The sequence below is a fragment of the Heterodontus francisci genome, chromosome 36, assembly GCF_036365525.1.
Source record: "Heterodontus francisci isolate sHetFra1 chromosome 36, sHetFra1.hap1, whole genome shotgun sequence".
NCBI classification, from domain to species: domain Eukaryota; kingdom Metazoa; phylum Chordata; class Chondrichthyes; order Heterodontiformes; family Heterodontidae; genus Heterodontus; species Heterodontus francisci.
In genome coordinates this window covers 31,203,028-31,230,980 of record NC_090406.1, presented here as the reverse complement: position 1 = coordinate 31,230,980, position 27,953 = coordinate 31,203,028, and the positions used below count along the sequence as shown (strand labels likewise).

Here is a 27,953-nt window from a genome sequence, read left to right as displayed (position 1 = left end):
GGAGGTGTGGCAAACAGTGCAGTGTGGCCACAACAGGACATAGGCTAGCAGAATGAGCAGACAAGTGACAGATGGAACTTAATAGTGAAGCATGAGATGATGCATTTTGGCAGAAGGGATAGGGAGAGGCAATATAGACTTAATGGCGCAGTACTAAATAGTGCGCAAGGACAGAGGGAGCTGGGGGGGTTCAAGTGCATAGAACTTTAAAGGTGGTGGGACATAATGAAAACAAAGCATATGGGATTTTGGGCTTCATCAATAGAGTGTTATGGCCATGTGGTGAGGGGTGTGGTGGTTCCCACTGTTCAAATCCCACATGATGATAGCAAGTGCTTTTTGTTATTAGGATTTAACCCTTTTGTTTTATTTGTCAAATAAATAGACAACGACAGGTTTTCTTTTAGGTTTAAAACAGAAGATTAATTATTTATTGAGTTAACTACCTTATCCTGAAATTGTCGCAACGGCATTCACTCACGCATGCACACACGATACAGATAGAGAAGAAAAGGGGTAAGTGTTTTTAAGTGGGGTAGATTTCCCCTTAGCTGGAAACAAACTTCTTTCTAGGTCTCTCTCGCTCTCTCTCTCCCCTCAGGGAGCTACCTTTAAGGTCAAAAAATGGTTTCACACCTTTGCCTCTGTTGGGAGATGTGGATCTCCCTCCCTGTAGTGACCAACAATGGCCTAGGATGTGGCTACTTCACACCCTCTTTGTTTCAGAAGAACCCAATCAATTCAGGAAGGAATGTTTCAGGATGGGTGTAATTGACCCCTCCCAACTCAAAAGGTATTCTTTTAGGTATTTCCTAAAATTTCTATATATTTATGCATCACAGGCATATTGAATTTAGAGTGGCTTATAACTAAAATGTATCTAGGCTGATATTTCAGTTCAGTAGTAAGGGGTGCTGCATTGTTAAAGGTGACAACAATTAGATGAAATTTAATTTAACGACCCTTCAGTTTTTATCAAGTGGTTCCAGAGGATGTCTAAGATCCCATGGCACTATGTGAATAAGAGCAAGTAATATTCCCAGCATCTTCCCTTAAAATGCCACCATTGAAAAGTTTAACTGGTCAAATGCCCCTCTTAGCCCCTGTACCAGCTGATATTGTTAATGACTGCTTTTTCTCAGCTACCATCTCTTTTCAAAGCTACAGTCATCACACTACTCTCTCAAAAATACACCTGATTCGCGTACTCTTGCCTGATCTCTAATTTTCTTTTCCTCTCTACCTTCACCATCTAGCTCCAAGACCATCCCTCCAAAACTCTTTATTTAAATCCCATCTGTCCAGGTATTGTCCTATTCGCAGCACCAATTCAGCAATTTCTTGCCACAGACTGCATCCCACTTGATGGCCACTAGCTTGAGTTGAACTAGACCATGCAAAACATTGATATATTGTCTGGCACAGAGCTGATCTTCAGTCCCTACACATTGTCCATCATCAGGTCTGTCCTCAATCAATATCACCAAAACAGATCATCTGAATGTTGTCACATTGCTGTTGTGGGAGTTTGCTATGCGCAAATTGGCTGCTGTGTTTCCTACATTACAACAGTGACTACACCTCAAAAGTACTTCATTGGCTGTAAAGCGCTTAGAGACATCCTGTGGTCATGAAAAATGTTATATAATTGCAATTTTTTTTTCCATTTCTACAACTTGCCTTCCCTACCCCAACCCTGTTGCTGTAGATTCCCTTAGTCACACTTCTGACACTCTAGACTCAATTTCTTCAATGTCCTCTTTAGCCTCACAGCTTCTACCCTCTATAAACTTTGCTCGTATCCTGTCTGAAACTAATTACTGCTTGCCCATCACTCTGTCCTCATTGACCTACTTATTTTTCATTCTTTTATGGGATGTGAGCATCGCTGGCAAGGCCAGCATTTGTTGCCCATCTCTAATTGCCCTTGAAAAGGTTGTGGTGAGCCGCCGCCTTGAATCACTGCAGTCCAACTGGTGTAGGTACACCCACGGTGCTGTTGGGGAGGGAGTACCACGTTTTTGACCCAACGACAGTGAAGGAACGGCGATTATAAGGTCCAAGTCAGGATGATGTGTGACTTGGACGGGAACTTGCAGATGGTGGTGTTACCATGCATCTACTGCCTTTGTCCTAGGTGGTAGAGATCTTGGGTTTGGAAGGTGCTGTCGAAGGAGGCTTGGCAAGTTGCTGCACTGCATCTTGTATATGTTACATACTGCTACCTTTGTGCCCTGGTGGTGGAGAGAGTGAATGTTGAAAGTGATGAATGAGTTGCCGATCAAGTGGGCTGCTTTGTCCTGGATGGTGTCCAGCTTCTTGAGTGTTGGAACTGCACTCATCCAGGCAACTGGAGAGTATTTCATCACACTCCTGACTTGTGACCTTGGTTGACTGTTCTCTTAGAGCATTCAATTTAAAATTCCTAGCCTCTTCAAATTCCTCTGGATCCTCAATCCTTCCTATCTTTGAAAATTCCTCTATTATATTCCTTTGCACCCTTTTGTGCAGCCTGTCCTCCTTTTCCTCCACCATTAGTGGCAAACTCTTCAGATGTCATGGTTCTACTCTATGAACTCTTCACTGTAAATCCCTTATCCTTCACCAATTTTAAAAACTTTCTAAAAACCAAAATCTTCAATCTAAGCTTTTGATCATGTAATTTTCCCACCATAGGCCCTTTTTATCTATTTTTTTTGCGTCTTGGGATATTTTCTAAGTTAAGGGGGCTATCTAAATGCATGTTGCTGCTGGAAGTGGATCTTGCTTTCATATGTGACAATAGTGACTGCATTTCAAAAGTACTGCTTTGGTTGTGACAGCGTTGAGACATCCAAAGGATATGATAAAGCATTATATAAATGCAAGTAAGTACCTGGTTACTTTCTCAATATTCATATTCATATGGTGTATGCATGTACAGTTTAACCTTTTTGTGTTTGTAAAATGGTAAGACGAAAAGCAGAACGTGCAAATGTTGTCTTATTGTTTTGTGTACTTGGTTACCCGCCAAAATTATGTGTAACATGAGCGAAAACGCTGGAGTTCAGTACCATGAAAACACTGACAACATTGTCCAGAGAGAGGAGCTGTCATCCTGATCAGCTTGACCAATTGAAAGAACCATTCCAGGACAGGAGAAAAAAGCAAACTCAACCAATACAGAGAAGCTCCAATAGGACATACTATGGAAAAGGCAAACCGTCTCGAACTTCATTCTGGATGGAGGACAGGACACTTGTGTGAGTCAATGGTCTCATCGTCATTCTCTGAAGTCAAAGTACTGCTTGTAATTGATGGACAAAAACCTAGAAGATGCACTAAGATGTAATATATTTGATAAATACCAAACTTGTTCTTCCTTTTGGAAAATAGTGTGAAGTAATGGAAGGATTTGCAGACTGATTAACAGTCTGACAGTTCGCAATGTGAACTCTACTTCCATGACTAACCATCTTTATATCAGCCAATAGAGTGGTTAGTCCTGTACAATGAGGTTTTTTTCTGGGCTCCCATAACCCTGGGATGAGGGGAGGGGTATCCAGCTGGGTGGCAACCCGCTACAGTTTTTCTCAGCATCTCCAACACAGTAGTCCTCGAGGCGGCCAACATCCCCAGCTTATACACACTACTGAGTCAGCAGCGCTTGAGCTGCATGGAAGATGGCAGGATCCCCAAGGACACATTGTACAGCGAGCTCACCACTGGTATCAGACCCACCGGCTGTCCATGTCTCTGCTTTAAAGATGTCTGCAAATGCGACATGAAGTCCTCTGACATTGATCACAAGTCGTGGGAGTCAGTTGCCAGTGATGGCCAGAGCTGGCGGGCAGCCATAAAGACGGGGCTAAAGTGAGGCGAGTCGAAGAGACTTAGCAGTTGGCACGAAAAAAGACAGAAGCGCAAGGGGAGAGCCAACTGTGTAACAGCCCCGACAACCAATTTTATCTGCAGCACCTGTGGAAGAGTCTGTCACTGTAGAATTGGCCTTTATAGCCACTCCAGGTGCTGCTTCACAAACCACTGACCACCTCCAGGCACTTACCCATTGTCTCTCGAGATAAGGAGGCCAATGAAGATTCAAGACATTGGCTTGGGTTCCTGCTCTTTATTGCTATTCAGTACCCCCTGCTGTAAGTTTGCATATTGGGGTAAGGATATGGTCAGGTGGATTGTGACACCCCATGAATGAATAATCTTTCAACGCTCCCTGTTGAGGCAATTGTTGCTTTTGGGGGTGGAGAAAAAATGAAGATCAAAAAAAATTCTTTTCATATTTGACCCCCAACCAGTTAACCATAAATTACGAGCTGTAAGAATAGCTATAATGGTCTTGCTTGGGGGCCTTCTATGCCACTGATGACTTTACCCAATTGGCTATTTATATGTGCGCTTAGATGGTGAATATTGGCTATTCAAATGGAGATTTATACATATGCTATTTATAACAAGGTAATAGATATGGCGGGCAGCCATAAAGGCGGGTTGAAGAGACTTACTGGTTGGCAGGAAAAAAGACAGAGGCGCAAGGGGAGAGCCAACTGTGTAACAGCCCCGACAAACACATTTTTCTGCAGCACCTGTGGAAGAGCCTGTCACTCTAGAATTGGCCTTTATAGCCACTCCAGGCGCTGCTTCACAAACCACTGACTAGCTCCAGGCACTTATCCATTGTCTCTCGAGATAAGGAGGCCAAAGAAGAATAGATAGTGATTAGAGTTCGACACAGGTGTATTTTTCCCCTCCTAGCCTCACTGTGGATAGATGAGTCTGTAATCAAATCAATACTGTGGGGAGCATAAGCACAAGTGCAACAGAGAAAATTAGGTTCCAGTTGAGGGCCCATTTTGTAGGTGTTTTCTGAAGGGGCCTATTTAAATACATTTTTAAATATGTTTTGAAGTAACTAAATTAATGAAAATGGTAATTTATTAAATTGTGATCAGAAGCAATAGTTTATTTTCAGTCATAAAGAAGGAGAAGAAGATAGAGGAGGAGCTGTTTATTGAGGGATTTCCACACCATGGGGCCTAGGTATCTGAAAGGTGAAGGAAGGGGGTACACAGTCTGGAATCCAAGGAATGGAGTGTTCAGGGAGGAAATTGGGGGCTGGAGGATGTTCTAGATGGTGTTGGGCAATGAGATTGCTACCAGCTGAACCATGGCTGACACTTCATTGTAGGAAGTGGTTGAGCAAATAAACAATTTCCGATGCATTGTGGCAAATGGAGGGCTAAAGGCTAGCCAGCTGGGATTTTAGTGTGGTTGTAACCAATTAGTGGGAGGGTTTTTTCCAGGTGTGGATGCAGAGCAAAGGAGGATATGGAGATGTGGATGGCGAGGGATACACAAAAGGTCAGTGAGAGGCCTGTTTGCAGTCAAGGCCACAGGATATCGCAAGAGGAGGGCCATGAATATGGGTAGGAGAGTTTTTCTGGACAGAGGGGTTTAGGAAAGTATTGATTTCAGGAGACAGAGAAAGGGGAACTGGAATCACAGAGTATGAAGAATTGCTTGGTGCAGAAGCTAAAGAAAGATAGAAGGGATAATAGTTCTGTGAGAAACTCAGGATTAGATTTTGTAGATGAAAAGGATTTTGAAAGAGCGTTTGACAGAAGTGGAAAGAGGAAATATAAGATGATTGGTGGGAGAGGCTAAAATGTGACTTGGTGCTGAGGACCATACCATAGGGCAGGTAGTGATAAGTATAGAAAGCTTTGCACCAACACTGCAGGTGTAATGCAGAAGGCAGCTTAATTTTTTATTATAAGTTCTGTCTGATATAACTCTTCATTTTTTTATTAAGTTTGGTGTAATAGAAAGGGACAATATGCTCACAGACTCTAGTGCAATGAGTTCAATTTAAGAAAAACATTCCTTTTATGGGTTTTTTAAGCTTGCTCTTGCAACCACCTCCAGATGTGCGAGTGGGTGAACAATTTCCTACACCGCTTCCAACTGGGGCGTTTCCATGGTGTAACAAATAAAGTCAGTTTTCTTTTGTAACACTGGCTGTCTGCCTTTGTTTTAGACTCTAACTGAATTCTGCTTCCAAATCTGTGATTTGTTTTTAAGTCCCTTGCTAAAATGTCAGTATTGACCATTTACTCACAAAAACATTATATGTAGCTAAAAAAAGGAATCCCTCATCTTTTTAAAAGAGTACTGTAAATTATATTTATTTGTGGGAAATAGATTCAGCATTGATGTTTTCACTTACCTGATGGCTGCTATGAACTACTTTGAAATGATTGTTTAAAAAAAAAAAGCTGTTTAATGAGGAAAATTAGGAATGATGTATCTGAGCAGAATGCAAGACTTATGTTTTTTTGTCACTGGGATATCTGTTGCACGCAGGACCCAATCATCATTACTGTGAAATGCATACGAGTTTCTATATGTGCCTGATATAGAATGCAAACTAGCTTCCATTGAGGGAGAAACTATATTTGGCTAAGCTGAGAGGCTTGGGGATCCCCCCAAAGTGTGTGTAAGGATGCTGGTGTAATTTAACAAGCTAAAACTGTGGATGATGGTGGGCAACGTAGCCTCATTCCTTTTTGAGAGAGGGCATAGGGGCAAACTCAGTGCCTCATATGTTTTTACACAGATGTTGGAGTAACCAATGATTCAGCCATGTATTCCTGTAGCTTCCAGTTTTGTCATGAGGGCCACTTGACGCACTACATTGATAGCCATATGAAAATCAGTGGCAGAAATGTAAGTGGGTTTCTCTAACCTTAACAGATAAAGTTCGTTTCTCTGATTACACAAAAGGGTCTCTAATGCAGCAGATATACATGCTGCAAAGAACTGAAGAACCATTAATATCAGAGACATTCCTTGATAGTTATAAGTTTAGCTAGAATTCACCTTTTTGTAGGTAGAAACTACAGTTGCACGCTTCAGTCTCCAGATGGGCAGCTTCAACACCAGTTCAGTGATTCTGGGCACTCTTATCTAAAACAATGTCTCTCTTTGTCCTTCCCCACCTCTCTTTCCTGGAGTAGTTTTTTAGATTGTAAGGTAACTATAACACATGGTAAACATAAAAGGAGGGAAACTACAAATTTTAGCAATCTAGGTGTGAAATATGGGGTGAAGAGTGGAGCATCATTCATTCTAAGCTGGTCAATTTTAGAAGATTATAGGAAGACCTTTACTGCTAATGCCAAGTCCACAACTGCTTTTTTTATGTAGAATATTCAGCGATGAAACAGGCCATTCAGCCCAACTAGTCTTCCCTGGCCTTCTCCCATTCCATCTACCTCATCTTAGCTTTTTAGCACATCTTTCTATTCCCTTTTTCTCATGTACTCACCTAGTTTCCTTTTGAAAGCATCAAAGCTATTTGCCTTGTGGTAGCGAGTTCCACATTCTGACCACTGTCTGAGTAAAGAAATTTCTCCTTATTTTCCTATTGGAGATATTAGTAATTGTTTTGGATTCTCTCAAAAGTGGAAACATCCTTTCTGTAATTACCCTGTCCAGCCCATTCATAATCTCCTCTAAGTCTTCTCTTTAGAAAAGAGTCCCAAACTGTTCAACCTTTCCTGTTTAGCTGTAATCTCTCAGTTTTGGTATCAACCTTGCTGCTGTTGGCGCTGTGGGCTGATGAAAGGTCACAGACCTGAAACATTAACTCTGCTTCTCTCTCCACAGATACTGCCCGACCTGCTGAGTATATCCAGCTCTTTGTTTTTATTTCAGATTTCCAGCATCTGCAGTATTTTGCTTTTATCACAGATGTCAGTCTTCAGCCAATCCAATTCACTCCACGTGATATCAAAGAATGGCTAAAGGCACTGGATACTGCAAAGGCTATGGGCCCTGACAACATTCCGGCAATAATACTGAAGACTTGTGTTCCAGAACTACCCGCACCCCTAGCCATGCTGTTCCAGTACAGCTGCACCACTGGCATTTACCCAGCCATATGGAAAATTGCCCAAGTATGTCCTGTGCACAAAAAGCAGGACAAATCCGACTCGACCAATTAGCACCCTCTGTCTACTCCTGATCATCAGCAAAGTGATGGAAGGGGTCGTCGGCAGTGCTATCAAGCGGGACTTGCTCAGCAATAACCTGCTCACTGACACTCACTTTTGGTGTTCCACCAGAGCCACCCATCTCCTGACTTCATTACAGCCTTGAGCCAAATATGGACAAAAGAGCTGAACTACAGAGGTGATGTGAGAGTGACCTGCCCTTGACATCAAGGCAGCATTTGACCGAGTATGGCATCCAGGAGCTCTAGCCAAACTGGAGTCAATGGGAATCAGGGGGAAACTCTTCACTAAAATAAAAGCAAAATACTGCGGATGCTGGAAATCTGAAATAAAAACAAGAAATGCTGGAACCACTCAGCAGGTCTGGCAGTATCTGTGGAAAGAGAAGCAGAGTTAACGTTTCGGGTCAGTGACCCTTCTTTGGAACTGACAGATATTAAAAATGTCACAGGTTATAAGCAAGTGAGGTGGGGGTAAGGCAAGAGATAACAAAGGAGAAAGTGCAGGTTGGACAAGGCCACATAGCTGACCAAAAGGTCATGGAGCAAAGGCAAACAATATGTTAATGGTGTGTTGAAAGACAAAGCATTAGTACAGAATAGGTGTTAACGGACTGAATATTGAACAGCAGCAAGTGCAAACATGAAAAAAAACAGTGGGTAAGCAAACTGAACAAACTAAGATGAAATGAAATAAATGCAAAAAAAAAAGGTTGTAAAAAAAGAAAAAAACAACTAAAAATGAAAGTAAAATGGGGGGCTGTCATGCTCTGAAATTATTGAACTCGATGTTCGGTCCGGCAGGCTGTAGTGTGCCTAATCGGTAAATGAGATGCTGTTCCTTGAGCTTGCGTTGATGTTCATTGGAACACTGCAGCAATCCCAGGACAGAGATGTGAGCATGAGAGCAGGGGGGAGTGTTGAAATGGCAAGCAACCGGAAGCTCAGGGTCCTGCCTGCAGACCGAGCGGAGGTGTTCCGCAAAACGGTCACCTAGTCTGCGCTTGGTCTCCCCAATGTAGAGGAGACCACATTGTGAGCAGCGAATACAGTATACTACATTGAAAGAAGTACAAGTAAATCGCTGCTTCACCTGAAAGGAGTGTTTGGGGCCTGGGATAGTGAGGAGAGAGGAGGTAAATGGGCAGGTATTACACCTCCTGCGATTGCAGGGGAAGGTGCCATGGGAAGTGAACGAGGTGGTGGGGCTAATGGAGGAGTGGACCAGGGTGTCGCGGAGGGAACGATCCCTTCGGAATGCTGACTGGAAGGGAGGGAAAGATGCGTTTGGTAGTGGCATCACGCTGGAGATGGCGGAGGATGATCTTTTGGATATGGAGGCTGATGGGGTGGAAAGTGAGGACAAGGGGAACCCTGTCACGGTTCTGGGAGGGAGGGGAAGGGTTGAGGGCAGAGGTACGGGAAATGGGCCGGACACGGTTGAGGGCCCTGTCAACAACAGTGGGGGGGGAATCGTCGGTTGAGGAAAAAGGAAGTCATACCGGAAGGTAGCATCATCAGAGCAGATGTGTCGAAGACGGAGAAACTGGGAGAATGGAATGGATTCCTTACAGGAGGTAGGGTGTGAAGAAGTGTAGTCGAGGTAGCTGTGGGAGTCGGTGGGCTTATAATGGATGTTAGTAGACAACCTATCCCCAGAGATGAAGACAGAGAAGTCGAGGAAGGGAAGTGTCAGAGATGGAATATGTAAAGGTGAGAGAAGGGTGGAAATTGGAAGCAAAGTTGATAAAGTTTTCCAGTTCGGGGCGGGAGCAGGAAACAGCACCGATACAGTCATCAATGTACCGGACAAAGAATGCTCGACATATCCCACAAAAAGACAGGCATAACTAGGACCCATGCGGGTACCCATATCGACACCTTTTACTTGAAGGAAGTGCGTGGAGTTGAAGGAGAAGTTGTTCAATGTGAGAACAAGTTCAGCCAGGCGGAGGAGCATAGTGGTGGATGGGGACTGGTTGGGCCTCTGTTCCAGGCAACTCTTCACTAGTTGGAGTCATATCTAGCACAAAGGAAGATGGTTGTAGTTGTTGGAGATCAATCATCTCGGTCCCTGGACATTAATGCAAGAGTTCCTCAGGGTAGTGTCCTAGGCCCAACCATCTTCAGCTGCTTCATCAATGACCTTCCTTCAATCATGTCAGAAGTGGGGATGTTCGCTGATTGTGCAATGTTCAGCACCGTTCGTGACTCCTCAGATATTGAAACAGCCCGTGTCTATATGCAGCAAGACCTGGACAACATCCAGGCTTGGGCTAATAAGTGGCAAGTAACATTTGCGCCACACAAGTGCCAGGCAATGACCATTTCAAATAAGAGAGAATCTAACCATCTCCCCTTGATGTTCAATGGCATTAACATCGCTGAATCCCCCACTATCAACATCCTGGAGATCACCATTAACCAGAAACTGAACTGGACGAGCCGCATAAATGCTGTGGTGATGAGAGCTGGTCAGATGCTAGGAATTTTGCGGCGAGTAACTCACCTCCTGACTCCCCAATGCCTGTCCACTATCTACAAGGCACAAGTCAGGAGTGTAATGGAATACTCTCCACTTGCCTTATTGGGTGCAGCTCTAACAACACAAGAAGCTTGACACCATCCAGGAAAAAGCAGCCAGCTTGATTGGCACCCCATCCACCACCTTCAACATTCACTCTTTCCACCACCGATACACAGTGGCAGCAGTGTGTACCATCTACAAGATGCACTGCAGTAACTCACCAAGGCTCCTTCGACAGCACCTCCCAAACCCGCAACCTCTACCACCTAGAAGGACAACGGCAGCAGATATGTAGGATCACCACTGCAAGTTCCCCTCCAAGCCACACACCATCCTGACTTGGAACTATATAATAGCTGTTCCTTCACTGTCGCTGGGTCAAAATCCTGGAACTCCCTAACAGCACTGTTGGTGTACCAACACCCCAAGGACTGCAGCGATTCAAGGCAGCAGCTCACCACCACCTTCTCTAGGGCAATTTGGGATGGGCAATAAATGCTGGCATAGCCAGTGACTCCCACATCCCCGAACAAATTTTTTTTTTTTTAAATCTTTTTTTATGATATATGAAGACCAGAACTGTGCACATTATTCTAAGTATGGCCTGACTAGGGTCTTATGCAAGATAACCTCACTACTTCTGAATTTTTATTCCAAAGCATTGTACTATGGTATTTAAGGGGAATAGATCAACAGGATCCTCAAGTGATGCCGAATATGAACACAAACTCTAGGACAAGAGGAAATAGTTTCAAGGTTAGACAAAAAAAGGTTGATATACAGTTATAATATAATTCATCAAAGGATGGGAAGTATGTGGAATAGCCTTATCTAGGGAGGTAACACAAGTATTAGAAATTTCAAGATGATGGATACATTTTGGTGTACAGAGTTATTGAAAGGAATGAGAACTGGGGTAGGAATTCTATCCTTCTGTAATGGACAAAATTATCTCTTCTAATTGTGCCCAATTCTAGCTATGGGACATAGGTGGAGAGAGGATTAATATGTATTTTTTTTAAAGCCTTAATCTAGTAATGCATTTGGTGAACACTGGTCTCCTAGAACATGTTTGATTGACTCATTGTGCTGTGGAGGAATTTTCCCAGTGTTTTTCTCAAAGTTGGTAGTTTTTGTTAAGGGTTGCCTTTCCCAAGAGTTCGCGTTACAAATGATTAAGCTAGATGGTTTACGAAGATTCCCTATCTCACAGGGTCTGTAAGGATGCTCCAAGTGACCTTTATACAACCTTATTTTCACATGTGTATGGTAATTATTATGGCCTTTACTGAGTCTGAGCAGTAATTGTCAGCAAGGTTTATATTCATTAGTGATGAGGAAACTAAACTTGTACAAAACCAATTGAAAACATCAGTGTTTCTAAATTTTGTTTTTCAGGCGCAGCGTGAATGTGGGAATCTATCCCGAGAGGTATTAACTCCTTGTTGCCATGACAACAGGCGACTGCTGTCATCTTCCAGGGTCTCTCTGTGAATGTACTGGCAGTGCTGCCTTTTCTAAGACAGTAACTGCAGCTGATGTGGGGCGGCCTCAGTACATTACGCAAGTAACAGCAAAAAATGGACGTCTGCTGTCAACTGTCATTAAGGCTCTAAGCACTCAAAGGTAAATGGGGGTGAGTTGTTAATGTGAGAAAATTCAAATGCACTTGTCCATTATTGTTCATGATGTGAGAGTAGCATATTGTTTAGCAGCTTTGAAACTATTGTACTTTTCAACTGTAGGAATTTTTTTTCCTCAGCAATTTACTAGGGGACCAATTTTACATGTCTATTGGCTTGAGATATTATGGTGAACCATTGGTCACTGCAGTATACCTCTTAATTGCCTAATTTTAATCAAGATGCCACAACATTAGAGTATGAGAGGAAGATAGCTAGAAATGTAAAAAAACAGATAGCAAGAGTTTCTGCGGGTATTTAAAAAAGAAAAGAGTAAGTAAAGTGAGTGTTGGTCCTCTAGAGAGAGAATGGGGAGTTAATAGTAGATAATAAGGAAATGGCAGATGAAATTAACAAATATTTTGCTTCTGTCTTCACTATAGAGGATACAAAAAACATTCCAGTAATAACTGTAAATCATTAGGTGGAAGGAAGAGAGGAGCTTTGTAATTTCACTATCACCAGGGAAGCGGTACTGAGCAAACTAATGGATCTGCGGGCTGACATGTCCCTGGGTCCTGATGGGCTTCATCTTAGGGTCTGAAAATAGGTGGCTAATGAGGTAGTAGATGCGTTGGTGTTAATTTTTCAAAATTCACTAGATTCTAGAAAGGTTCCATCAGACTGGAAAATAACAAATACAGCCCCTGTATTCAAGAAGATGGGGGGGGGGGCAGACAAAACGGGTAACTATAGATCAGTTAGCTTGACGTCTGTCGTGAGTACAGTGTTAGAATTGATCATTAAGGAGGCTAGAGCTGGGCACTTAGAAAAAGTCAAGGTAATTGGGAATAGTCAGCATGGTTTTGTGACAGGAAAATCGTGTTTAACCAATTTATTGGAGTTCTTTGAAGGAGTAACATGCGCTGTGGATAAAGGGGAGCCTGTTGACGTACTGTATTTGGATTTCCAGAAGGCATTTGACAAGGTGCCACATAAAAGGTTATTGCACAAAGTAGGAGCTCATGGTGTAGGTGATAACATATTAGCATGGAAAGAAGATTGACTGGCTGACAGAAAACAGAGAGTATGCATAAATGGGTCCTTTTCTGATTGGCAGGATGTGACGAGTAAAGTCCCATAGGGGTCTGTGCTGGGGCCTCAAATTTTTACAATTTATATCAATGACTTAGAAAAGGGGGGCAATGGCATGGTTGCTAAATTTACAGATGACACAAAGATAGGTAGGAAAGTATGTTATGAAGAGGACATAAGGAGGTTGCAGACTGATAGGTTGAGTGAGTGGGCAAAAATCTGGCAGGTGGAGTATAATGTGGGAAAATGTGAAGTTCACTTTGGCAGGAAGAATAAAAAAGCAGACTATTACTTAAACAGTGAACGACTGCAGAATTCTGAGGTGCAGAGGGATCTAGGTGTTCTAGTGCATGAGTCACATAAAGTTAGTATACAGGTACAGCAAATCATAAAGAAGGCTAATGGAATGTTATCCTTTATTACGAGAGGAATTGAAAATAAAAGTAAGGATGTGATGCTTCAGTTACATAAGGCATTGGTGAAACCACATCTCAAACAGTGGGCAGTTTTGGTCTCGTTATTTAAGGAAGGATGTAAATGCGTTGGCGGTTCAGAGGAGGTTTACTAGATTGATACTTGGAATGAGCGAGTAGTCTTATGAGGAACCGTTGGACAGACTGGGCTTATTTTCACTGGAGTTTAGAAGAGGGCGAGGAGACTGAATTGAAGTATACAAGATCCTGAACAGTCTTGACAAGGTGGATGTGGAAAGGATGTTTCCACTTGTGGGTGAGTCCAGAACTAGGGGGTCACTGTTTTAAAATTGGGGTTGCACTTTTAGGACAGAGGTAAGGAGAAATTTTTTGAGGGTTGTGTGACTTTGGAACACTCTGCCTCCAGAAGGTGGTGGAGGCGGGGCATTGAATATTTTTAAGGTGGAGGTAGATAGATTCTTGTTAGGCAAGGGAATCAAACGTTATCAGGGGTAGATGGGAGTGTGGAATTCGAGACACAAACAGATCAGCCATGATCTTACTGAATGGCCTACTTCTCCTAATTCATATGTTCGTATTAACATTAAATCACAACAGTAAATCACAACAGCAACTTGTATAGTGCCTATAATGTAATAAAAGTCACAGGAATGCAATAAAGCAAAATTTTGACTGCAAGCCCCATAAGGGAGATATTGGGGGAGATGACCAAAAACTTGGTCAGAGGTAGGTTTTAAGGAAAGTCTTAAAGGAGGAAAGAAAGGTGGAGAGACTTGGGCAGAGAATTCCAGAGCTTAGGGCCTTGGGAGCTGAAGGTACAGCCACCAATAGTGGAACAGTAAAAAATCAGGGATGCTCAAGAGGCCAGAATTAGAGGAATGTAGATATCAGAGGGTTGTAGGGCTGGGGGAGTTTAGAGAAAGGGAGGGGCTGTGAAGAAACAGCAGACTATTAAATGGCCAACTCTGCAAACAGAGCTCAGCAATTTTAAATCGTGACCTCTGCGCCCATTTTGTTTCATGTTCTTTTGCTGGTTTGTTTTGTTGTTGTTTTTTTAATTCCTTAAATTTGTGTTTGGACAGCTGCAATCCAGCTATTCATTCCTCCTCTAGACACATCTTTTGTTTCTTTACTTGTCCCATTACCACTCCTTTTGACTTTGTACCATGAAACCTTTTGTCATTTAATCTCTCCTGCCCTCCACCCTATCATAGACCTTCCCTTTTGTTGTTCTTCCCACCCTTCCCCTTTTCACTTGCTTAAAACCTATTACATTTCTAACTTTTTTCAGTTCTGATGAAAGGTCACAGACCTGAAACATTAAATGTGTTTCTCTTTCCATAGATGCTGAGTGTTTCCAGCATTTTCTGTTTTTATTTCACTCCTGAAAGGTCTGGCTCTAATTGTTAGACTATGCCACCTAATCCTAGACTTCCCAACCAGCAGAAATAGCTACTATCACCCCATCCTATCTGTTCCCTTCAATACCTTGGATTTTCACTGCTTCTAACTTTTCACTATTTAGAAAGTAACCTTTTCTATCCTTTTTTAGATCCCAATTGGATGACCTCACATTTGCCGACATTGAAATCCATTTGCCACAGTTTTGCTCATTCGCTTAATCTGATAAAATTACAAAGATTTTTTTATGCTTCCATCTACACTACTTACAATGCTGCCTATCTTTTTGTCGTCAGCCAGTTTGGATATGTGGCTTTCTAATTCATCATCTAAGTCATTAATAAAAACATCGAATAGTTGATGCCTCAATACAGATCCTTGTGGGACACCACTGGTCACATCCTACCTGTTCCAGACTCCAGTAAGTGCACTCTGGGTGGCTGGATAGTTGGAAGTGCCCAGTGTTGGACAGGCAGAAATTAGCTTTTCCCTCCATCCCAAGGAGATATCATGATTTTCATTTTGGGCTCCTGCTGACTTAAAGCAACTCCGATTGGGAACCAAATGGAGCAGAGCCATTGTTTCCCAAATTCACCAGCTGAGTAAATGAATTTCTTAACAATTAATAGTCATAGAGAGATAGAGCACCAAAACAGGCCCTTCGGCCCAACTATTCTGCGCCAACCATCAACCACCCATTTATACTAATCCTACATTAATCCCATTTTCCCCCTCACATCTCCACCTTCCCTCAATTCTCCTACCACCTACCTACACTAGGGGCAATTTTTTCAATGGCCAATTTACCTATCAACCCGCAAGTCTTTGGCATGTGGGAGGAAACCGGAGCACCCGGAGGAAACCCACACGGTCATAGGGAGAACTTGCAAACTCCACACAGGCAGTACCCAGAACTGAAACTGGGTCGCTGGAGCTGTGAGACTGCGGTGCTAGCCACTGTGCCGCCCACAATAAAAATACAAAAGATATTTTAATGCTGTGAATTTTCAGTTGGTAATTTAATTTTGGTGAAACTGTATAATGTTGGCATCCTTCCTTCTACAAAAGATAATGGACACACAGCAAACCATCCATTTTAGATGGGGTGTCTTGTCTTGGTGCATCTTTGCTGATGGCTGTAAAGATCAATCCTTAAGAGGCAGGTTCTGCCACAAGTGCTGCACATGAAGCTGCCAAGTGAGTGTTGTTTTCGGCGTTGGTGCCTGTTGCCAAGCTGCTGTAGCCACTGGTTATTGTGGTGGTGCATGCCAGTCCACAGAATGTGTCACCATTTCCCTCTCTTGCCAGCTAGTGATTCCCAGGTGTGATAGACAACATTTAGGATCTTCGTGTCACGCTTGCAAGCATCCTTGAAGCGGAGCTTTGGTTGCTTCACCGGTCATCTGGCCCCGGCTACCTCGCCATACAGAAGGTCCTTGGGTATGCGACCATCTTCCATCCTGTGGGCATGTCCAATCCGTCGAAGCCGCTCTGTTTGATTAGTGCCAACACACTTGGGAGCTCTGCCTTTGAGAGGACTGCTGCATTTGTGATTTTGTCCTGCCAGGATATACCCATAATGCACTGCAGACAGCGAAGATGGAAATTATTGAGCTTGTTTTCCTGGTAGCTGTAAGTCGCCCATGTTTCACAGCCATAAAGCAAGGTGCTGAGAACCTTTATAAACCATCAGCTTGGTCCTAAGGGTCAGCTTGGTGCTTTCCCATGCGCGTTTTGCGAGTCTGCCAAGGATGGTAGCTGCTTTTCTTATGCATGTATCGAGCTCTGCATCAAGGGACAGGTTGTCTGTCATTGTGGACCCAAGGTAGCAGAATGTGCTAACCACGTCCAGTATTGTTGGGTGTTATTTAGTGTGATCAAGGGAAGAGATGCAACACCTTGTTCCATGACCACGGAACCTTATAAAGGGCCCTACATATCTGCGAGATGATCATAAAAAGTTTTGAATTTCTTTTGACTGTTTGAAAATTGTGTTTTGGTGAAGGTCTGTCATAATTTTCTGCTTGGTATAAATATCTCACACATAGGAAAGAAGATCCTATAATTTAATGGCGGGCAATAAATGTGAGTGTGAAATTCAGGCAGTTAATAAGCCTCTTCAAAATCCAAGATTATGTTACAGCCTAGAACTTGTCCTCTGGTATTTTTTATTGGTTAGTTGGTAATTGTCTCACTGCTGTGGAATTCACAATCAAATTTTTGGCTCTTTTGTGGATTAATGCATTATTAGCAGGTTGTAATGTGCAGCAGAATACAAATGTACTTAATATACAGTATGTAATGCAGCATGCCTTGATAAAAGCTAGATGTTTCACTTCCAGTGATGGACCAATTTGCCGGATATGTCACGAGGGCAACAACATGGAAAGCTTGCTGTCACCTTGTGATTGCACTGGAACACTCGGAACAGTTCACAAAACCTGCCTAGAGCGATGGCTTTCTTCTTCCAATACCAGCTACTGCGAACTCTGTCACACTGAGTTTGTGGTGGAGCGAAGGCCTAGACCTTTGAGGGAGGTAGGTGTACTAAAATTATCGTATGATGCATTATAGTACAAAGTTTAAATGTAAGATTTGAATAGTAGTTCTCTAATTTTTGCTGGTTTTGGTGCAGATTTAAATTTGCTTACATGAATTCTATTCCTTTGCAAGATTTTATTAACAATTTTTAAAATTTTAACCGACTAAATAAAACAAAGTATCACATTTTAAGGTGGGCAATATTTGATATACACTTCTCTACTAGACTGGATCTGTAAATGCAGAGCTTTGTAGTGATGTAATTAATCTTGGTGGAGTGGATGAGGAAAGACAAAGTGAGCAAAGTACAGTCTGGAGAGCTGTATGAACAATACTTCTTGAGCGGGGAAGGATTTATTGCATTCATATAGCACCTTTAACTCAGAACAATGTCCTTGGTATTTCACAGAGGTTAAAGTAGAAATTCAACCTTTTGCCTCCTCTTTATTAGGTGTCATACTATCAGCCTATCATGATTGAATCATTCAATAAACCCTCTTGGAATGTAGACCTATACTTATTGGGCTGTGAATGCATTCAATCCATTGGAATTGATGCTAATTTTAAAAGAAATTGTGTTGATAGAAAGTAGACCACAATCCAGCATTGTGGGAGAAGAAAATCTCAGCACACTATCTAACAAAATTGTAAGCTCATTTGTAAAGTACAGGTTTACAGTTTTTGTTGCATTGCAAACAGAGGCACTTTCCACCACCCATCCTGGTTACTAACTTAATGTTACAAATATGATCATCTCCTATAGTGTTTACTGAAAGCTACATAACAAGTCAACTGTGCTGTACCTGTCCATGTTGCATACTTCATTTAGGTGGGTAATGTGACTGTCCTGTCTTTCAGTGGCTCAGAGATCCGGGTCCCAGGAATGAGAAGAGGACATTATTTTGTGACATGATTTGCTTTCTTTTCATCACTCCATTAGCAGCAATCTCTGGCTGGCTCTGTTTGCGAGGGGCACAGGATCATCTACAATTCAACAGCCGCCTGGAGGCAGTTGGACTTATTGCACTCACTGTTGCACTTTTTACCATCTATGTCCTGTGGACACTGGTAAGTGAACGTTAGAAATTAGATGAGGTTAAACATCAGTGAGTCATTCTACTGTAACTTTATCCATTTCAACTGATTTAATTCTTAGACTTCTAGCAGGTTGAATGAAAAGCTTCTCCCTTTCCCATCTGCCTAGGGTAACTTGGTGTAAGTGTCACTGCGTGAATTGAAAACCAGCAATAATACAGTAATAAAGTCTCCAGTTATAGATTTATTAGTTTAATAACCCTAAATTGCTAAACTAGATGCCTAAAGCATATTTTTGTTTGTATAAACAATCTGTTTCCTTGTTCTCATCGCTCATTTTGGAGATGGGATCAACTGTATAAATATTTTTGGACAAATTCCAGTTCCAAAGATTTCAGCCATTTAAATGGAAAAATCCTAAATATTGACAGATCACAAATCAGTCTTTGAAACAGTTTTCAATGCCAAAACCTGTAGTACTGTAAATGTATGTCATCCTTTAAAAGTTTGAAATCGGTTGGAGAATTGTGTTGCCCTTCTTGCACTCAGTAAAAGATCCATACACTCCATCATGGTCTTTGCAGTAACCACAACTGTGATTTTGTAGAGACTTGGCTTACACCTCAATTTAAAGGGTGCTATAAACATTTGGCTGTGACTGACGTGATAGAAAAATTGAGTCATGAACTCAAATAAATGCAAAAATCAAGGTGGTGTCAAATTTATGAATAGGGGATCCACTACAAAAAAAAACAATAACAGTCAATGAGAAACAGATATTGAAGACAACCAGGCAGTGTTGCTGCAATTTTAACCAGATGCTTAAGGAAATGAGTCTGTCCTATTTTCAATATGTTTACTTTGAAAACTTTTGAAAGTCTGCCCCCGTGCCTTCAAACCTACTAGAGGAGTTTAATTTTGTTGTTTCTAGTTTTTGTGGCGATTTATTCATTTACAGCTGCAGCAGCTTGGATTATGGGTGTGTTGCCTTCTTCAAACTTCTAACTAATAACAGTAGTCTTGCTTAAATAAGTTGTTAACTGCAGAGTGCACAGTTAGTGATGCTCATTATATCAGCTGTGAGTGGCAGAGATCTAGTGGACCCTGTTCTGTTAAGATAAACCGAGTGCATTTCCTGTTGTGGGTTTGTGACAAGATTCCAATTAAAAGCACAAAACAAAGTGACTGTCACAACAAAAACAAATTGTATTTATATAGTGTATTTAACATTATAAAATGTCCCAAGGCGCTTCACAGAAGCATTCTAAAGAAAAATTTAATGCTGAGTCACAAGCTATTTGGACATGACTGAAAGCTTAGTCAAAGAGGTAGTTTTAAAGGAGCATCTTAAAGATGGAAAGAGTGGTAGAAAGGCAGAAGGGTTTAGGGAGGGAATTCTGGAGCTTAGGGCCTTGGCAGCTGAAGGCAAGACCACCAATGATGGAGCAATTAAAATCAGGGTTGCTCAAGAGGCCAGAATTAGAGGAGTGCAAATATCTTGGAGGGTGTGGGACTGGAGCAGATTATGTGGATAAGGAGAGGCAAGGCAATGGAGGGATTTGAAAACGGGGATAATTTTAAAATTGAGGAGTTGCTTAGCCAGGAGCCAGTGTAGGTCAGCAAGCACAGGGGTGATAGGTGAATAAGACTTAATGTAAGTAGGGACACAGACAGCAGGATGACCTCAAGTTAAATAAGGGTAGCATGTGGGAGACAGGGCAGGAGTGTGTGGGAATAGTCAAATCGGGAGGTAGCAAAGGAATGGATGAGGGTTTCGGGAATGGATAAGGGTTTCAGCAGCACAAGAGCTGAGGGAGGGACAGAAGCGGGTGATGTTTCAAAGCTGGAAATAGGCAATCTTCATGATGGTGTGCATTTGCAGTCGGGAATTCATCTCTCGATTAAGTATGACACCAAAGTTGCGAACAGTCTGGTTTAGTCTCATAGATTTGCCAGGCAGAGGGATGGAGTTGGTGGCTAGGTTTGTGACAGGAACCGAAGACGATGGTTTTGGTCTTCCCAAAATCTAATTGGAAGAAATTTCTGCTCATCCAGGACCAGATGTCAGACATGCAGTTTGACAATTGAGATAGTGGGGGGGTCGAGAAATATAGTGGTGAGGTAGAGCTGGGTGTTGCCAGCACACATGTGGAAGCTGTGTTTTCAGTTGATTTGCTGAAGGGCAATGTGTAGTTGAGAAATAGGAGGGAGGTAACAATACGGGAAGAGAAGCCATTGCCAGTGAATGTCTGGCTACAAAATAAGTCCGATATGAATGGAACCAGGTGAGTGTAGTCCCACCCAGCTGGACGATGATGGAGAGGCATTGGAGGAGGATGCTGTGCTCAATCGTGTCAAAGACTGCAGACAGGTTGAGAAGGACGAGGAGGGAGAGCTTACCTTTGTCAGTCACATATGATGTCATTTGTGACCTTTAATGAGGGTTATTTCAGTACTGTGGAGGACTTCAAACATGGAGTTCCGGGGAAGATGGGCTTGGATTTGTGAGGCAGCGGCATGTTCAAGGGCCTTGAAGAGGAAAGGGAAGTTGGAGCTGAGGCAGTAGTTTGCAAGGACAGAGTTGTAAAGGGTCAGTATTTTAAGGAGAGGGGTATTAATGGCAAATTTAATAGAGATGGGGCCAGTGTCTGAAGAGTGAGAATTGTTAACAATATCACTAACATGGGAGCCAGAAGGAGAAGTTGGGTGGTCAGCAATTTAGTGGGAATAGGGTCGAGGGGGCAGGAGGTAAGTCTCGGGGACAAGATGACCTCAAATTGGGCACGAGAGGAGATAAGAGAAAAACTGAAGAATGATGTGAGTTTAGGGCGAGGGAAGGGAGGCAGAAGCAGCTCAGTCTTGGTGACAAAGAAGTCCATGAGCTCCTTGCACTTGGAGGTGAGGGTGGGAAGACGGAGAGGAGTTTAAGAAAATGGTTTGCAGCGGAGAAAATAAGCTGGGGGTTATCTTTGCATTCCAGGATGATCCAGAATAGTGAGCAGTTTTGACAGAGGAGAACGGGACCTGACAGTGCTTTATGTGGTTCAGTCAGATCTGGTGGTGAATGGCTAAACCAGTTGACCGCTATATCGATCTGTTAATGCCATTCTGCCTTGCTTTGAGCTTATCTATGTACATACACCATTTCTGATTGTGTCTTGTGTGCATTATTAAAGCATTGCAGACAGTGGTTGGTTTCTGCAAAGCAATGCACCACTATCAGATCTTTTTAAAAGATATGATACAGATGAAACAAAAGGAAGATTAGTTTTTTGACCTAATGAGCAGCATATAACTGAGTAGAGTGGGGGCTGACTAGTCTTGAAGCACTTGTGGCAAAATGCTTTGTTTCATATCCTTACTTTAAAAGTGGCAGTATTTTTATTCGAAAACTTATTCCAGCAATATGAATGATATGCTGCTGTAAATGTTTTAATATTCTCTCTCCAGATCTTTCTCCAAGGATGGCAACTAGTCCTTATGATGTACATGCATTTTGTTTTTCCTCATCTTCTACCCTAGGGTTGTTGATCCATTCCTTTACTCAGAGCAGGCTCTGTACCACTTCAGAACTGCCATCTAGGTACTCTGTGAGAATGGCATAAAGTGACTGCTGTTTGTTATTTCTCCCTGTATTGCAGTAGGTAGCCCCACCTAGCTGCTTCTCAACAGCAGTGTAGCTTGCAAATAGAAGTTATTTGTGGAATTGCCACTGGTGCAGTGTGCTGACACATGAATTAAATCACTGACCTTTCATTTGTGCTTTATTTGGAGTTGCCCACTTTTTGTAATGCAAATACAAAACCAGTGTTTAGGCACTTCCTGTTTGTAAAATTACTTGCTTTGAGCAGGGGATGCAGGTAGCCCAATTGTCCAATAACTTTATCTCAAAACCTAATAATGACATATTTGAAGATAAATGTCTATCATGAACTTTGGTAAGTGACTTAGGTGCAAAATCAACTGGCTAGTAACTTATAAAGGAAAATTCAAACTGTGGAATTATTACAGGGAAAACTGCCTGTGCTGTGGCTTAGTGGGTATGTGTTCAGCATAACATTATTCTGAGCCTAAAACAGCAGGTAAGTTCCTGGTTCGGACCCTGGTCTGGACTAAATTGGCTAATTGGGTCTTTGTGTCCCTGTGCCAGGGAAGCGAGAAAAATTTGGCTAGGATTCCTGCTTATGATTGCTAGTCTTGACCAGTGAGGTGAGGACACAGTTGGGTTTGCCCATGATGTCCTAACTTGCTTTCTAAGCTGATGTGAAATTCTACTCCAGAATATCACCACCTCCTCAGGAAAGTCAGTTTATGGTGGAGGGTGAAATTTGAAGAGAGCTATCCATTACTTGTCAAAATAACACATGCTGATTTTTGCCCAAAGGTTTCATTCCGCTATCACTGCCAGCTCTACTCAGAATGGCGAAGGACCAACCAAAAGGTCCAGTTGATGGCAGCAGACCATAAGAATGCCACTCAGCATTCTCTCCTCTCATCAAAGCTCATGAGGAAAGATTCCAGTGAAACAATTGTGTGAATTTATCGGCAAAGAACTATAAAGAAATGAAAATTCACACTTGTCCCCAAAATGTGTTATGTAACTCCAGCCAGCATCGACACAACAACAACGACTTGTTTCGTGGAATATGTGCAAGAAACAAACTTCATTTGCAACATTCTCAGGAGCCAGTATATATGCAGCCAGCATCTAAATGCAATCCTCCTCAATAGTGGGATTGAAAACCTCATTATTTCTACTCAATTAGATGGTGGTTATTCTCCCATTGTAAAGTTGAAGTTTATTGAATGGAAACATGGAGTTTGAAATTTGACAATCATTTGTGCTATCCTGTACAAAATAACAGGGCAAAGTACACAAGGATGAGATGTGTGTACAATCTTAACCTACTTTATTATGAACTAGAGGCAGTAACTAGCCTTTAACATAAAGTATACCCTAAACATTGCACAGTAACCAGTTGTTGGGTTGGTCAGCACTAATTATGTAAAGACCTTGGGACCCATCTTAAATTTTTGTTTGCTGAATATTTTTAAATAGAGAAGTGACAGAGCAGAGATCCAAGCCTTGTTGGAATTCAGAAAGTTTAAATGTAAACCCACAGGTTTGAATGGTATCCTTTTGAATTTCTATAGATGTGATAGAAAGTGCTCTCATGACCTGTGTACATTATCTAACACTGGTCTTGTGCTTCATGATTTGCAACAACTTTATGTCACGAAAGTGACAAATAATCTAATATTAGTGATATGGTAATGATTCTTGGATCGTTTTCCTCTGGCTTTAATAAACACTCTCGGGCACCAAATACTTTGCATGTTTTTAAAAATCACAGTTTTGTGATAGTTAGCAACACTCTGTCTGCTTCCTGTACTCATGGCCACAGTGCATAGTCAGAGAGCTTGTGAACCTCACTAAATGAGAACTTCTGAGATCAAATTTGTAATATTCAAACAGGATAGTATTGTCCAAGGAACGTTAGAGAAAGTAAAAATAATCAATGCAGAATTGCAGCCATAGTAATCAGTAACCTTTTGAAATCTATACAGAGCTTGAGAGGGCGGGAAAGTCTAGGAGAGGATTATTCAAAGCACCCATTAGTTTTCACTGCAAATTATTTGACTAAACTTGGCTTGAATATTAAATCAGATACTGGAAAGCCTTATTTGGTTTTCAGAATAAAATGGGTTGGGGGTTTAATAAGTGCTTCTTCCCCAAACTTACCTTTTCCTTTTAAAATTTAACTGCAAGAGTTCAGGATTTTTTCTTCCTTGTGTATTGGAGTAGGGGTATATTTATGTCTCCTGCCCCTCCCTCTATGGCCAGCCATAAACATTTGTTGACTGAAACAGCAAAAGAATCCTGTACAGTTTATGAAAAGTATTTGAAGAGGGCTTATTGTATTTAAATTCCCTTTTCAATGTGTTTACCACCTTTTATTTTTCAGTTTGTTTTTTTTTTATTATAGGGTACTTAATGCACATTTTAAGAGTTTTGTGCAATTCCAAAATGTTGTAAAGTTTAAACACAAGTTTGGGTGACTGTAAATTTCTGAAATTTTGTTTACTTCAGTAATTCTCCTTCTGATCATTGATCTCTAAATTGAAACTGATGGTGACAGAGTCATGAATACTGATTGTAATGGTACAATTCCTGAAAACTCTACAGCTCTCATTTATCATCACTTCATGTTTCACTCTCTCTATTTGTGGATAATCTGTACTTAATTTTAGTTGGTGGTTTGCTAGAAAGTAACATCTTACAATAGAAATGTAAGCTGAGATTCAACATATAAATATCACCATCATAAAATATGGTACAGATGTTCCACTGAACCCCCGATATATCTTCACATTTCACTTTCTCATTATCCCTACAAAATGAAAGGAAAAATAGGTGCTCTGCATCCCAGAATGGAGTTTGTTGTCAAAAGAAAACTGAACACCATGTTTATGCATTCATGATTCTGTCAAGTTAAAACACTTGCACAAGGAAGAAAGAAATCGTGAGATATAAAGAAAAACTTTCAAGCTCAAACAAAGTACAGAGAACGTTGGAAATGCACTTCGTTTTTATTGGGATTCCAGCATTTTGATTTTTTTTTCTTTTTATCTTTTTAATGTAATAATGTCAAAACTTGACAAACAAAAGCAAAGGAGTACTTTAAACCAGCTTCACAAGTGATGAATTGTTACTAGTGTGTGGGCCTTCATTATGTTCACAACCAGTTTACATGGGAGTGGTTGTGTGGCCTTATCATAAACTATCTTGTTCTTCAATTTTGAACTGTTGATTGGAAATGCTGCATATTGATAACCATATACTCCCAAGCACATCTATTTGTTGCTTTAAAAAAAATTGGTTCATAACAATAGTACCATTATTTTAGCTGGTTTGATAAAAAGAACACATATATAGTGCTTTATAACATTCTCAGGATATCCCAAAGCACTTCACAGCCAGTGAATTACTTTTGCAGTGCAGCGATTTATTATTGTATGCAAACTGGCAGACAATTTAAAGTTGCCACAAAAAGCAATGTGATGAATGAGTGCTTAAACTATTTTGGTTGTTGATGGACTGTTGGCTAGGAGACTGGGAGATCTGCCTACCCTCTTTGAATAATTCTGTGGGATGTTTGATGTCCACCTGAACAGGTAGACAAGCTCTGGCTTACTTTCTCATGCAAGCAACAGTACTCTGACAACACAGCGCTCAGTCAGCACTCCAGCTGAAGTAGCAGACTAGATTATGGGATACAGGGGAATGGGGCAGGTTGGATCCAAAATTGGCTCAGTAACAGAAAACAAAGGGTAGTAGTTGACAAATGTTTTTGTGAATGGAAAGCCGTTTCCAGTGGCGTTCCACAGGGCTCAGTGTTGGGTCCCTTGTAGTTTGTGGTATAAATGATTTGGTCCTAAATGTTGGAGGCATGATTGGGAAATTTGCTGATGATGCAAAAAATTGGCCTTGTAGTTGATAATGAAGAGGATAGCTGTAGACTCCAGAATAATATCAATGGTTTGGTTGAGTGAGCGGAAAAGTGACAAATTGAATTCAGTCCAGAAAAGTGTGAGATAATGCATTTGGGGAGGACAAACAAAGTGAGGGAATACACAATAAATGGGAGAATATAGAGAGGGGTAGAAGAGGTGAGAGACCTTGGAGTGCATGTCCACAGGTCCCTGAAGGTGGCAGGACAGGTAGATAGAGCGGTGAAGAAGGCATATGGAATGCTTTCCTTTATTGGCCGAGGTATAGAATACAAAAGCAGGGATGTAATGCTGGAACTATATAAAACGCTGGTTAGGCCACAGCTGGAGTATTATGTACAGATCTGGTCACTGCATTACAGAAAGGACATAATTGCTCTGGAGAGAGTACAGAGGATATTTACAAGAATGTTGCCAGGGCTTGAAAGTTGCAGCTGTGAGGAAAGATTGGATAGGCTAGGATTGTTTTCCTTAGAACAGAGGAGGTTGAGGGGTGACTTAATTGAGGTATACAAAGTTCTCGGGGAGGGGGGGGGGGGGGGGGCCTAGATAGAGTAGACAGAAAGGACATGTTTTCCCTAGCGGAGAGGTCAATTACCAGGGGGCACAGATTTAAGGTGACTGGTAGAAGAATTAGAGGGGACGTGAGGGAAAAACCTTTTCACTCAGAGGGTAATGGGTGTCTGGAATTCACTGCCAGGAATGGTGGTGGAGGCAAAACCCTCAATTCTTTTAGAAGTACATGCACCTGAAGTGCTGTAACCTGCAAGGCTATGGACCAAGTGCTGGAAGGTGGGATTAGATTGGACGGCTATTTTTTTTGGCCAGCATGGACACAATGGACTGAATGGCCTGATTATGTGCCATATTTTTTCTATAGTTCTATTTGTTCATGTTCTGGGTGGGGGGGGGGGAGCTTCAGCCCATAAACCTCTGACTTGGAGATGGGTGCCACCAACTGAGCCAAATTGATATATTAAATAAGGAAATTTTGGAAAATCTTGCTTTTGTTTTCCTAAACTAAAGCCTTTTAAGGATAACTTATTCTGGTACTTGAATAAAATCACAACATTTTCAACATTGGAAAGATATAATAGCCCATTGTTTTTTGATTTGGTGTATGAACAAACTGTTGTGATCTTTTAAAGTTTTAAATCTGGTTTCAAGTTTGCTTTGTTTTTTGGGAAACCAACTGCATACTATATAGGGATGTGCAGTAGCCTTTCCTCTGGTCAGGTACAGGAATCCCAGCAATGTAATCTGTTAACGGTTTTTGAACTCTTCCACTTTTGAAAAGCTGCTTTTTGTTTTATATTCCATTGCCTGACTGCTCAGAAAATTTTGCTGACTTAGGAAACGCAATTTTGTCTTCATTGTCAGTACTTAACATAGACAAGCACCTGCCTGTGGAGTTCAGTTATAAAACTGTTTAAAGAATGTGAGTTTGTTTACATTTCCTCTTTTGCTTTAAGTAGTTGGTAACAACCTGCCATCTCGAGCCTTAATTTGCTTATTTTAACCCCTTTTCTCCCAAGTAACTCCAACATGCTGGTTGCATAGGTTTTGTTATGTAGATTTTTCTTGTTTTGATAGTTTTTATCAATCTAAGTATAGAATTGCATCTGTATACGTTACAGATGCAAAATTTATTTTTGTTTAATACATAAGCAAAATGATACAAAACAAAATATAGGTTGTTACCTTCGTAAAGTGCGCAAGAACATTTTTGATGACCAGGTTAAAAGTGGAATTGGATAGGAATATTTTGTTGAAGTTGC

At 41.5% G+C, this 27,953-nt stretch overlaps 1 protein-coding gene across 1 annotated transcript in view; it reads left to right on the top strand.

The window, feature by feature from the left end:
- Positions 1 to 26,710, top strand: part of marchf2 (membrane-associated ring finger (C3HC4) 2) — a 39,887-nt gene extending 13,177 nt beyond the window's left edge. The window contains exons 2-5 of the mRNA XM_068016453.1: positions 11,934 to 12,161; positions 17,430 to 17,625; positions 18,487 to 18,696; positions 23,048 to 26,710. Coding sequence (XP_067872554.1) covers positions 11,986 to 12,161; positions 17,430 to 17,625; positions 18,487 to 18,696; positions 23,048 to 23,200 — 735 coding nt within the window. The 5' untranslated portion in view covers positions 11,934 to 11,985 and the 3' untranslated portion in view covers positions 23,201 to 26,710. The remainder of the gene's footprint in view (positions 1 to 11,933; positions 12,162 to 17,429; positions 17,626 to 18,486; positions 18,697 to 23,047) is intronic.
- The last annotated feature ends 1,243 nt before the right edge of the window (positions 26,711 to 27,953 follow it).